The sequence below is a fragment of the Macrotis lagotis genome, chromosome 5, assembly GCF_037893015.1.
Source record: "Macrotis lagotis isolate mMagLag1 chromosome 5, bilby.v1.9.chrom.fasta, whole genome shotgun sequence".
Lineage (NCBI taxonomy): Eukaryota > Metazoa > Chordata > Mammalia > Peramelemorphia > Peramelidae > Macrotis > Macrotis lagotis.
In genome coordinates this window covers 60,719,456-60,732,863 of record NC_133662.1, presented here as the reverse complement: position 1 = coordinate 60,732,863, position 13,408 = coordinate 60,719,456, and the positions used below count along the sequence as shown (strand labels likewise).

At 38.5% G+C, this 13,408-nt stretch overlaps 1 protein-coding gene across 2 annotated transcripts in view; it reads right to left on the bottom strand.

The window, feature by feature from the left end:
• The window catches only part of CD109 (CD109 molecule), a 163,777-nt gene extending 158,089 nt beyond the window's left edge, over positions 1-5,688 (bottom strand). Inside the window, exons 1-2 of one of the 2 annotated variants that reach the window (XM_074237331.1) lie at positions 5,460-5,688; positions 1,874-2,040 (exon numbers count right to left, since the gene is read on the bottom strand). In XM_074237331.1, coding sequence (XP_074093432.1) covers positions 1,874-2,040; positions 5,460-5,581 — 289 coding nt within the window. In that variant the 5' untranslated portion in view covers positions 5,582-5,688. The remainder of the gene's footprint in view (positions 1-1,873; positions 2,041-5,459) is intronic. The other variant, XM_074237330.1, reaches the window with a different exon arrangement.
• Between the last annotated feature and the right edge of the window lie 7,720 nt (positions 5,689-13,408).

Here is a 13,408-nt window from a genome sequence, read left to right as displayed (position 1 = left end):
CCTTTTATTCAAAACTATTTATAGCAATTTCTTTTGGTGGTGGCAAAGAATTGGAAATTGAAGTGATGACCATCAATTGGAAAATGGCTGAACAAAAAAATAACATATGAATGTAATGGAATATAATTGTTCTTTAAGAAATTTATATAAAAAAAATTTATGTGCAGGCAGATTTCAGAAAAAAACTGGAAAGAATTAACACAAACTGCTGCTGAGTGAAGTGAGCAGAACCAAAAGAACATTGTACACAGTAAGAGCAACATTGTGAGATAATCAGTTATGACAGACTTAGCTCTTCTCAAGAATAATGTGATCAATGACAATTCTAAATGATTTGTAATGGAAAAAGTCATGCACATCCAGAGAAAGAACTATGCAGATCATTTTTATGTTTTTTTCTTTCTCATGTTTTAGTTTTCCTTTTGTTCTGATTCTTCTTTTACAATATGATTAATATGGAAATATGTTTAACATGATTGCATATGTAGTTGTTGTAGTGGTAATAATAATAATAGTAGTGGTAATGGTAATGATAATGGTAGTGGTTGTGGTAATGATAGTAGTGCTAAAGTAGTAGTAATATAGTAGTAGTAGTACTAGGGGGCACAGTGAATAATGCCAAACCTCGAGGCAGGAAAACTCATATTCCTCAGTTTATAGCTGGCCTCAGGCACTTACTAGTTGTGTGACCTGGGCAATTCACTTAACCCTGTTTGCCTCAGTTTCTTCAACTGTAAAGTAGTCTAGAGAAGGAAATAACAAACCATTCCATTTTTGACAAGAAAATTTCAAATGGGGTCATGAAGAGTTAGATACAATTGAAAAACAGAACAACAAAGCAGAAGTAGTAGTACTAGTAATGATAGCGATAGTAGTAGCAAACGTTTATATAGTTCTTTAAGGCTTGTAAAAGAGTACAAATATCACCACATTTAAGCCCCACAACAACTCCGCAAATTAGATACCTTTATGAATAGATGTATTTGTTTATTTGTTTTACTTTGTCACAAAGGAAAATTGGGAAATGTATATATAATACTGTATTATGATAATATAATTTTTAAAAATATTTTTCAAATATTGATGAAAAGAATTTTTTAAAGCATAAACGATAAAGGAGACATAACCCAATGGAATTTCAGCTTGTATTTTTCAGTCTCATTTTGTTTTGGGCCCAGACCTATAACTGATTAATCTAAATTCCAGGCATAGAAACTCTCTTCACTGATATTCCACGCCAACTCCTTTATAATTTCTTGTCTTGAAGAGAGTTGTATGGACCACAGAGTTAAAGTAAGTTGCAGAGGGTCACATAACTAGTAAATGTCAAAAACAGAATTTGAACTCAAGCTTTCATGACTACAAAGCCAGTCTTTTAGTTTCTACACAATTTGGGCTCTCTACTCCTTATGACTTTTGTCTTTTCCAAACTTCTCTGCTTTGTCAATGGAAACTGATACGCTGTTTCCCAAGCTGAAAATATCTTTGGATATCTTTCTACTTAATTTTTTTAAGTGAGAAGTAATAGAAGTTCAGAATTCTACAATAGAGGAGAGAACTTTAAAAAAAAAAACTAGCTCATTCATCCCCCTGCCTCCATTTTTGGCTTTCTTAATTTCAAGGTTTGAGATCTGAACATCAAATAACTTTGGCTTTTCAAATAAATCCCACTTTCAGAGTATTTCATTTTCTCCATTTCCTTTTCAGATAAAAAGAAGCCCACAAAATTAGTTCATAACCTCAGTTGAATTCTTTTTCTTCCTCCCTGAGACCTGGATACTAAACTCTGTACTCATTAAATATGGTTAGAATAAATACATTGTTGCAATAATTCCCCTATAGGGGAAGAGAGCAATGAGAGCATTTAGCTCACCTTTTTCAAAGATTCCTTCTGCTTCCAGAATAGTGATGTTTGCCTGGCTCCTGAGCACTTCAGCCTTCACCAAAACTTGTGAGGGGCTATTCTCCAGCAGTTCCACCCCAATGGTCATGTTGATTCCTGGCCTGATGACACTAGGAGCAGTCACCAGAAAACTGGGCCTTGACAAGGGAAGGGAAATAATAAGATATTACCCTTCTATGCCCTCATTTTGAAGAAGAACTCTCACAAAATACTGATGAAATGACATTTATACAAGACTTTGAATTCTGCAAAACACATAGTGTCCCAAAAGTCTTGGCACAGCTATTAACAAAGCTTAAAATTGCTCCAAGACTTTTGGGATATCTGCATCATTTGAGTGCAACAATAATCCTGTGATGTAGTTAGTTCATATATTATTATTCCTATTTTTCAAATAAGGAAATTCTTGTCTCTAACAGGTAAACTAACTTGCTCATGTCATCCAACTATTAAGGGTCAGAAAAAGAATTTGAACCCAAGTCTTCCTGAATCCACATCCAGCATTCAATCTATTATTCCAGACAGATAGTGGGGGTAAACTGTTTATATTAATACCAATGTACTGCTTATCAAACAACAGTAACAAAATGTAATAGGAATAGCTAAGATATTTAAGTTATACACTTCCATTCCAAGAAAAAAAAGATATTATTTACATTTTACAACCAGCCCAGAGAAGCTGGACAGTTAATAGAATAATGGGAGATTTGAGTCATATTTGCAGATCATCTCACTGTATGAGATTTTTGTTGATTAAAAAAAAATCAAAGATTTTGTCTTCTGCTTCCTCCCACCTTAGGACATCTGACCCATATTCAAGGAAATAATATGCGAAACTTTAGTATTTCTCTTATCAAAATATAAACTACACAAAAACAAGGATCCAAATTTATTTCAACTTTGGATTTCTCCCAATAAAGAATAATAATCTGAAAATATAAAAACAAACAACAAAAAAAATCTTCTTTCATCATATATAACTTAAGAGTTTGGGAAAATTGGGTTCACAGAACACAGAGAAATCAAATGCCTTCCCCAGACTCACACAAGCCAGTATGTGTTGGAGGAGAAACTTGAATCCAGTGACTCTCAGAGATTGAGGTGCAAAGTGGAGGGGGTACTGGGCCTGGAGACAGGAAGAGTGAAGTTCAAATATAACCTCCGGCACTTTATGGGCTCTGGGGCCCTCAACAATGTGCTGGCACTCACTCCTCTAGATTAAGCACTCTTTTCATCAGAGCCGATTTTCTGTCACAGTCAGTGTCCTGGAATCAACAGAACATGCATGGTGCTGGCATTGCCAAGAACCCAGGGTCACTTCCATGCCACAGTAAAGGATGAGAGTAGGATGAACCCAACAATAGTTTGATTAAACTTCTAGTTCTGAGAGAAATGGCAAGATAGAGATGAATATGGCTCCTAATTTCAAGTGACAAATTTAACATATGGTAGTTTGAGTTACACTGGTTTTTAAGAAAACCTACAGTGAGTGGTGGTGGATAGAGCACAAGACTTGAAATCAGGAAAAATCAACTTCATGAGTTCAAATCAGACCTTGGACATTTACTAGCTGTGTGACCCTGGTAAATCACTTAAGCCTGTTTCCCCTCAGTTTCCTCAGCTGTAAAAATGAGATACAGAATGAAGTGTCAAACCATTGCAGTATCTTTGTCAAGAAAACCACCCACGAGGGGCGGCTAGGTGGCACAGTGGATAAAGCACCGGCCCTGGAGTCAGGAGTACCTGGGTTCAAATCCGGTCTCAGACACTTAATAGTTACCTAGCTGTGTGGCCTTGGGCAAGCCACTTAACCCCGTTTGCCTTGCAAAAACCTAAAAAGAAAAAAAAACACCCACGAAATAGGAGTCAAGAAAGAAGAGTCCGAGTCGGCTAGGACTGACACAAACTAGAGTAGACAGGCAGTATGGGAGAGGGAGGGGAATAAGCATTTGTATACAAGCCACACCTGTACAGCTTTCTAGATATTATCTCTTTTGCTCCTCATAACCTCCCTTTAGATAGGTGCTATAATTGATTCCCTTTTTACGGTTGAGAAACAGAATCAAACAAATCAAACTAAATGACTTGGCCCCAGGTCTAAGCACTCTTTCCCCTGCACTCTATTTACTAGGCAACAAAATTTCTATTAAGAACTTAAGATGGACCAGGTAGAAGGCAGTTAGCTCAAGTGAATATTGTCGATCCTGGAGTCAAAAAAAGTCCCCAATACAAATTTGTCCTCAGTCACTTACTAGTTGTGTGACCCTGAGCAAGTCACTTGACCCTATTTGCCTCGATTTCCTCAACTGTAAAATGAAAAATAATGGAGAAGGAAATGACAACTCACTCCAGAATCTTTGCCAAGAAAACCTCATGGCCAGTATTAGCTGCTGTGGTCCATGGGGTAAGGAAGAGTCAGAACCTACTGAACAACGACCTGAAGTGCTGGGGAGAAGGAAGGAAGGAAGGAAGGAAGGAAGGAAGGAAGGAGGGAAGGAAGGAAGGAAGGAAGGAAGGAAGGGAGGGAGGGAGGGAGGGAGGGAGGGAGGGAGGAAGGAAGAAAAGGGGAGGGGAGGGAGGGAGGGAGGGAGGAAGGGAAAGAGGGTTAGTTCTTTCTCAAATAATTTATCCTCTAATGGGAAGAACTTACAAAAGAGAACTGAACAATGGGGGAAGGGAGGTACCTCCTCTGAGATATAGTGTTGAACCCAATAACATGTGAGGTAAAGTCAGACCATTCTTAGAGTCATACTTTTTAATAGTCTAGTGGAATATCTATTTCATTTCTGAATTTAACAATGCTAAAGATCAGACTAAACATATATATATGTGTGTGTGTGTATATATTATATATATATATATAAAATATATACACACACCTACATACTCCACAAAAAGTCACAAAGGGAAAGATGTCCTCCAGGAGGACAAGTTTGGAATCAGGCACTAAATAATAATAAGTTGAGTAAAATAATCAGGTATGGTACATTGGGAGGAAGGAGGAGGGAAGGGGGAGTGTTGAACATTGAACTCCCAAGAGTTGGACTCAGATTCCAACTCCTGACACATTAGTGGGGGGGGGGGGGCTAGGAAAATCCCTTCACCCCTCTGAGCCTCAGTTTCCCCATTTGCGTTTAAGGGAGTTGGTCATGAGGATTTTAAGATCCCTTTCAGCTCCAAATCTGTGAATTTATGACTGAATGAAAGAGCAGCATACTTATGATCTTAAATGACTGCCCCCAGGAAAGCTCAGGCTTGCAGAATGTAAAATGCCTGGAGGGGCGGGGGAGCAGTTGGGGAGTGATTCAAAGAGAAGTAAACAGAGAACTACAGTTCCGGCCCGTTTCATGGGATACAAGTTTGCCCTGCCTGTCCTTCGAAACTCCTAGATTCTGCCTCTTTTTCTGCAGAGAAGCGGGGCCCCAGCTCGCGCCTGGCCTCCCCGCCCAGCCACCCCCATCCTTGATGAGGCAATTCCCCTTTTCCCATTCCCCCTCCCCTTCATTCATCCTGCCTCCTCGCCCCTCCCCACCCCGGTTCCCCAAACCCTCCTCACCCCGCAGCTGCAGCAGCAGCCCAGGACGGGATCCGAAGGCACAGAAGGCACAGAAGGTGGGGAGCAAGGAGCAGGCACCTCATTTTCGCAGCAGCACGCGGCAGCGGCCGCAGCAGCAGCATCCTGCTTCGGAAGAAGCTCGCGGACTGTGCAGCGAGTTTGCAGCCTTCCACCTCCCTCTTCCCTCGGCAGTTTGTGGGGTTCCTGCTCCTCTGGGTTTGGCCGTGCGAAAGGGCGCGTCGGATTGGGGCAGTGGAAGAGCTAAATCGAGCCTCTGGACGTGGCTCCGCCCCGCTCCTTCCCTCCCCGCCGCCCTCGGGCTGGAGATCCTCTCCGGCTCCTGCCCAGGCTGCTCCTGCAGGCAGCACGGACCTGGTGGCGACTTGCCGGTACCCAGAAAGCGGGAGGCCCCGAAGTGGATCAGCACCCCAGCGAGCTTCTCGATCTCCAGTGGGGATCCACTTGCCCAAGCTCCCGGAGACTAACATTACATTAAGACACCACTGTTCTCAGAAACAGCAACTATTTTCCCGACTGTGTCTGGAGTGGATAAACAGACTTGTCCCTTGGAAAAGAAATCAAGTGCTGAGAAACTTTGTGAAGTGGGGGGGGAAAAATCGATCCCTTGGCCTCCTCGATTATGAGTCAGAATCCCAGAGAGATGGTAAACCATATGGACATACATATACTCACACCCACAAGCACCCCCGCTCACACACGCACACATCTAACAGGTATCTTTTCTGGATTGTGTTGAAATGTGTATGAAGAGAACAAAATTCCGCATGTTATTTTTTATCCCCTTCCTTTGAATTTTAGAGTATGTTGCTGGGATTTTCTCAGTCAAGATTCTGAAATACTTTCTGGTGGGGATTAAATTAATCGAACTAACTTCTTATACTTTTTACTATATGGAAAGCTCATCCACAAGAAAATGTGATGCAGAGGAAGAGGGTTTGAATTTGGGCTTAACTACCTGTATAATAGGCCATAGTTTCCTCTTCTATAAAACGAGGGAGTTAAGCTATATGATAGCTAAACGCCTTCCAGCTCCCGATCTGTGATCCAAATAGAAGTAGTTAGCACTCTCAAAAAAATCTATTAGAAAAATGTTTTTAACTGCTGTATTTTTACATAGCCATCTTCACTTACTGCAAGATGATCATTCAAACTGTAAAGCCTACATATGCCCAATGTGGTTTTTAAAATCTATTTAGATATGAAATGATTTTACAGTGGCAGAATTTCTGCCTTTGGATGCCAAGTTAAGATCTGATAAGCACACTACCTGTGGAAGCATCCCCCTGCTTTATCCTCCTTATGCTATTATCCCTCTACTCTGTTCTCTGCCTTTTTGGCACTCCTCAGATGACTCAAGTTTCACCATGACTACACCATAAAAGCAGTGGACTTGCCAGGAACTGTAGAAAAGCGGGCACACTTAGTTCTAACAACTTAAAATGTTTTAATTGATACTGGGAGAGGGATTGTAATGAGTGATCTTTTGGGGGGGGCATATACAGAGGGAAAGAGGTCATCAAATGACATTTCTTGATAAAACTATGTGCCAGAGCAAGAAAAAAAAAATAGCACCTTGAAAACCTGTGGTTTACCCAGCCCAAAAACTTTCTTCCTCCCTTTCCTGTTCCACCCTTTTTCAGCCTGCTAAATGGCCTGCAGATGGTCAGTTGTGTCTCTCCTAAATTTGGGCAGCAGCTACCCTCCTGGCAGGATTGAATTTTTGGGAAAGGTGGTTAAATGACTACTCCATTTCAGCTTCTAGGAAACCCTAGCATTGCACTCTTGCCTCAGCTATTACTGTTACTCCTTCTGTGCAATTCCTTTTCCCCTTGGAATGGGCTAAATATAAGAATCAGGGAGTGGACTGAGTGCAAGGTCTAGTCCAATGCACTAAGGGATGATAGGAATCTAGGCTAAAGACAGTTTGAATGGTATAGATTTAAGTATAAAAGTATGAAAGTTAATATGTAGTCACTATTTCAGAGAGAAGAAGGCATTTCCACCTTCCCATACAGGAATGAGAATGGGGAAGTTATGACGCCTTCCAGAAACTGGACAGAAGATAAACCTATCATAGTCTTCAAATCAACCATGTTTAAGAACCAATGCAAAATATAGGTTCAAATTTTGCCTCAGTCTCTAGTTGTATGACCCTGGGCAACTCAACAGTTCTGTGTCTTAGTTTCTTCAACCAAAAAAGATTGGACTCAATGTCCTCTACCATTCTAGCTCTAAATATGTGATCCTATTATTCTATCTACTGCTGCAACATGGCACCTGGAAATCAGGACTACTTTCTATTTTTATGCATTCCATTAACTTCCTAACCTTGTGGCTTTCCCATTCTGGGTCTCAATCTATTCATCTGAAAAAAATGAAAGCCTTGAAAGGACATCTCAGAGTCCTTCTAACTCTTAAAAAAAAAAATTTGCAGTTTATCTCTGATAATTAACATTTTATTACCTAGAAGTAGTGTTTTGTGATATATACAAACTTGCTCTAGGAATGCTGAGTACCCAACTAAAATAATTGTAGTACTTGACTCATGTTCTTCCTTTCTATTCCACACCAAATTGTTACCTTTCTGGATGAATATTCATGTTAGTAAACTACAACTCCTTTTAGAACTTAACCATATAGTTTCTCAACCTGATCAACTCCAATGACCCCCTTGCTGCTTTACTTTAGCAACATCCCAGCATGATCACATCACCATGCTTCAGAATTGTACCTTCTCCAGTAACTGGAACTTTTGAGACTACTCTTTTTTTCCCCTCTCTCTTTTTCTTTTCTTTCTTTTTTTTTGGGGGGGGGGCAACAAGGTAATGGTGTTAAGTGACTTGCCCAAGGTCAAACAGCTAAATAAGCATTTTTATGTCTGAGGTCAAATTGAACTCAGGACCTCCTGACTTTAGGGTCAATGAATAAACCACCTAGCTGCCCTGAGACTATGCTTTAACTACAACTTTCAAGCTTTATACTCAGTTACTCTTAACCTGCTCTTTGTCTAGACCTAGATTTCCTGTCTTTTGGCCCATGCCCATTCTCTCACTTCATCTTCTGCACTCTGGTTTCCCTTGTTTCCATACCAGAGATGAAGTTTTAAGGAAATCTTAGAGGTCATGTTGTTCAATCTCATTATTTTACTTATAAGGAAACTGAGGCCTAGAGAGGTGAAATGAATTGTCTATAGTCGCCACTTTAATGTTTCACTAGCTAACACTTTAACCTCAATGACTTTCCACTATTCCACTATTCCTGAATTTCATTGGAAAGATCATAAAATCAAGTTCATTTCACCTGCTATAAATCTACCATATGAAGCACATGATTCTTAATAAATATTCACTGGTTTGACCAGACTTACTCTAGCAATACCAATGAAACAAATCTAAATCACCAGAATTCTGCTACTATTTGTTGTCTTGGGGTTTTAAGGTAGCCCCGAGGAGTTGGAGGATGATTTTTCTAATGCTGTAACTAAATTCCCCATTCCCTAGTGAACTTGTCTTTATGATTATCAATTGATAGCAATTAGACAGTCAAAATTAAATTTTAGAAAGAGGCATTTACTAAGTTAATATAGGAGAGGAATAGTTGGTAAGAAACATCCCCCTTCCCCAAAGTCTGTGACACTAATATATATACAAAATATATATACAAAATATATATATATATATATAAATATATATATATATATATATATATATATATATATATACAAAGTCCAAAAAAAGTAAGGTTCAAGCTTAGAGATCATGTAAAGTAAATAGTTAATACAGTTTCAAGTTGCTAGAAGTCCTTTCCTTCTGAGACATGGTTGGAGTTCTTCTTAGGTCTGGCTTTTCTGCCCCAAGAGGAAAATGGGAATGCTTAAACTGGAAAAGACATAGAGGAGATGTTATAGGATGGCTTCAGATATTTTAAATGAAGTCATCTGGAGGAGGGAATCATTTGTTAGATAAATTATAGAGATATGGATTGAACTAGATGACTCTTGAAGCCTCTTCAAAATCTGAAATTTTTTGAGATAGGCCTTTAAGGAGACATTGAATTCTAAACAACCAAAGGTTTTTTTTTTTAAATAGACAACAATGAATAAACACAATGAGATCTTTGATTTAAGTATATTATGTGTCTGCATAAATGTGACCCACCAGATTCATATATGAAATCCAACTTCTGAATCCCAATTTAGCATTCTTTTTATGATGTCCTTTTGCCTGTCTTTTTAAAAGCAAATAAACTCAGGCAGCTAGGTGGCGCAGTGGATAGAACACCTGCTGGGGAGTCAGGAGGACCTGAGTTCAAATTTTACCTCAGACACTTAATAATTATTTAATTGTAGGACCTTGGGCAAGTCACTTAACCCCATTGCCTTGCAAAAAACAAAAACGTAAATAAACCCATTTATCTGAATCAATAATAAAACAGACATCAGGGAATGGATATGCAGACCAGATAAAAAACAGAGTAAATAAAATTTCCCATCAGGAATGGGATGAGAACAAGAGCACCAGAGCCTTGAAACTGCCTTTCATCATTTCTATTTAATCTTTAGCTCCCAATGCAGATGTGGTCATCAGCTATTGTAGAGATGCCCTTCCAAAAGTACTTCCAAAGTAAGGAGTCTGAGACTGAGAGTGGATCCAAGGATCAGAATTCTCATCCCTTCTTCAAATGATTCTTTTTTTAGAGTTTGGCTGTGGATTCCACTACCAAACTTCCAGACATTCAAATGCCTCAGTTCTGAACTGGCTTTCTATGTTATAGCTATGACCATAAAGCAAGTAACCAAGTTTTCTCAATTATTTGAACATAATTCTATTATGATATTTCTTTTTTTTTTTACTTCAGGGCCGGTGCTTTATCCACTACACCACCTAGCCACCCCTTATTATGATATTTCAAAGATATCTAAGCTGATTAAGGGTTTTTCACGCTGTCATAAGCCTATGACTACTTGAGTAGAGATGTTTAAGTGAGATAGAATGATACCACCAACTGACTCAACAATAACCCCTCCCTACAGTTATCCCTATGTACATGTATCATCAGTTACATATTTGCTGCTGCTGGACAAATCTTTCTGTTCTGACCTAATCAGTAAATTCCTGATCTCATTCCCCATGGTAACTACTCCAAATCTTTCCTTTTCTCTTCCTGTGAACCTCCACCACTCATACTTACAGCAGTAGTCATGCAACCATACTTCCCTCAATATATATCTTCCACTCTTCTTTGAGCTTTTGTTTATAGGCGTTCTAATATTATTATCTTCCTATGAATTTTATGTTTTGTATATCTCTGATCTCAGGCAAAAGGAAGAAAGTAGAAGGGAGCATTGGCAGGAAGATTTATGGAAAGCAATAGGAAGGACTTCCAGCTCTTGTTCTTAGTAACCAATGCAGCTTCCTCTCAGCAATTCAGAGAGCTAAAATAACCCTAGGAGATCTGCTATGGACAATGCTATATCCACACCCAGAGGAAGAAAAACAGAACAAAATAAAACCCAAAAAATATACCCATAGAATCTGAATGAACACTACCTTCACTTTTAAAAAGTTTTCCCATTTCTCTTTCCTATCTCATGGCTTTCTTTCTTTTCCCTTAATCCTAATTCTTCATACAGAAAATGACTAATCTGAAAACATGTTAAACACAAAAGTGTATGTATAATATTCACCAGACTATTTGTCACTGAGGGGAGGTGAGGTGGGAAGGGAGGGTGAAAGGAAATTTAAAAAGATGCACATACATGTGGATGAATGTTCAATTCAAATGTTCAATTCAAAATATGTAATTGGAAAAATAAAATAAAAATCAATTGGAAAAAATAAAAATGAAACAAAACAAGATCATATCCAAGTAAGCAAAACAGATAGCTGGAGTGGATGAAGGAAAAAAAAAACCAACAAACCACTTTGTTATATGATTTTCAGCAGATTGCTTCTGTTTTTTCTATTTTTCTTTCTTTTTTTTTTTTTGATGTTTTTGCAGTTTTGTATGCTTCAGTGTTTCCTGAGCAATCTGGTTTATTGAATTTTTCACCAAACTTTCAATAAAATTATTTTTCACTACTATTTCTCCCTATTTATGAGAGTGATTATAAACTACCATTCTCCATAAGATTTTGCAGAAAAGTTTATAATCAAAACTAGTTTTACCCTTGCCTGAATTTTTTTTTAGTTTGTCTTTTGTTTTTAACATCAAGTCATTTCCCGACATACTTCACCAACTCAGCCACCACCCCTTATCTTTTCATACAAAAAAGAAAAGCAGCTTTGCCTGAATTTTAATAATAAAAACTGACATTCATTTACCACCCTAGGGTTTATAAGATGCATCGATTTTACAAATTAAGAAACTGAGATTCAGAAAGACCTGTCCAGGGTCACTCTCTATTAAGTACTAGAGGGAGGATTAGAACCTAGGTCACTCCTTACTTCAGGGCCAGAGTTCTTTCACCTAGACGGCATTGTCTCTAAAGAAAATGAAACTGAGGGAGATTGATTTTTCCAATCAAAGTTTCACAGTTAATTAATGGCAGAGCTGGATCCATATTCTCAGTCCTGTGCAGTTTCCCTTAGTAGAGGTACTATGTATAGGTCTGAAACAAAAATCAATTATGGCACAAATTAACCTGAATTATAATTGGACTTTGGCTATTTTCAGACAATTGAGGAACTAGAATGACCTGCTCACAAATTTCTTTCCAAAATGTCATCTCAAGACCTGTTTTAGTTACAATTAATACCTCAAATTATATTCATAAAAAATATGCTAAAATCTTACTCTGGTTAGATCAATCATCTGTTTATGGTCTTTGGAGGAGTTGGAATCAAAGAACTGGGAAAAAACTCAAGTTGTCATACAGTGTAGAATGTTAGAAAAAGGTCACTCCCTCCTTCCCAGGATAAATTTCTCCCCTCCCCCAGGACAAAAATTTCTTCTCTGATATAACTAATCTATGTTCATCTATCCTCAGTTTGTGTACACACACACACACATGCACACACATGCACACACATGCACACACAGAGAAACATTCTGAGGTAACACATGCCATTGTTTTAGAGTTTTAGTTATTACAAGTTTTTCTTTATATTGAATTGAAAACTGTCTCCATTTAACTTCCACAGATTTGTACTAATCCACCCTCTGGTACTACATGGAATAAGATTCCTTACTCTGTTCTATGGAACAACCCCTCAAATATATAAGGAAAAAGATATTCCTCTCAATTTTTTTCCTTTCCAAGCTATCCCCAGTTCTTTCAATCACTTCTCATATGGCAGTTTCTGAAATAGTTTTGATTATTCTGGTCTTTCACTAAATTGTTGATCCCCCTCTAAATGATGAAACCCAAAGCATAAGACTTCTGATCTGACAAATGATGATTATGTCTGTCCTTCATTCTTGAAAAGGACTGTGACATTAGGAAGGTGATGCCATGACAAGCACATGAATTGGATTTGAATGAGAGAAGTTCTGTAGTAAGTTACCAGTCTTACTTTCTCCTCCAGAGTCATTTGGGTCCAGTGGCCAGATATGAATCAAGACCACTGGAGATGGCTCTGGATGTAGGGCAATCAGGGTTAAGTGACTTGCCCAAGGTCACACAGCTAATAAGTACCAAGTGTCTGAGGTCAAATTCAAACTCCTATCCTCCTGACTCCAAAGTCAGTACTCTATCCACTGCATCACCTAGCTGTCCCCATCTGACCAATAGCCTATTAGAGGATGATGTTCCAACTGTAGGTAATGGATAAAGAAACTATTTTTCAAAGTCAAGAAACAAATCTAGACTATGAATACAGTAGGAATGTTTCAGCAGAAGAGTGATTGATTCTAACAGGGATGAAAATGATTCCCTTTATTGAAAGGGAAGATTGCTCTCAGAGTTATTTGAGAGCTAAGTAGCCTCA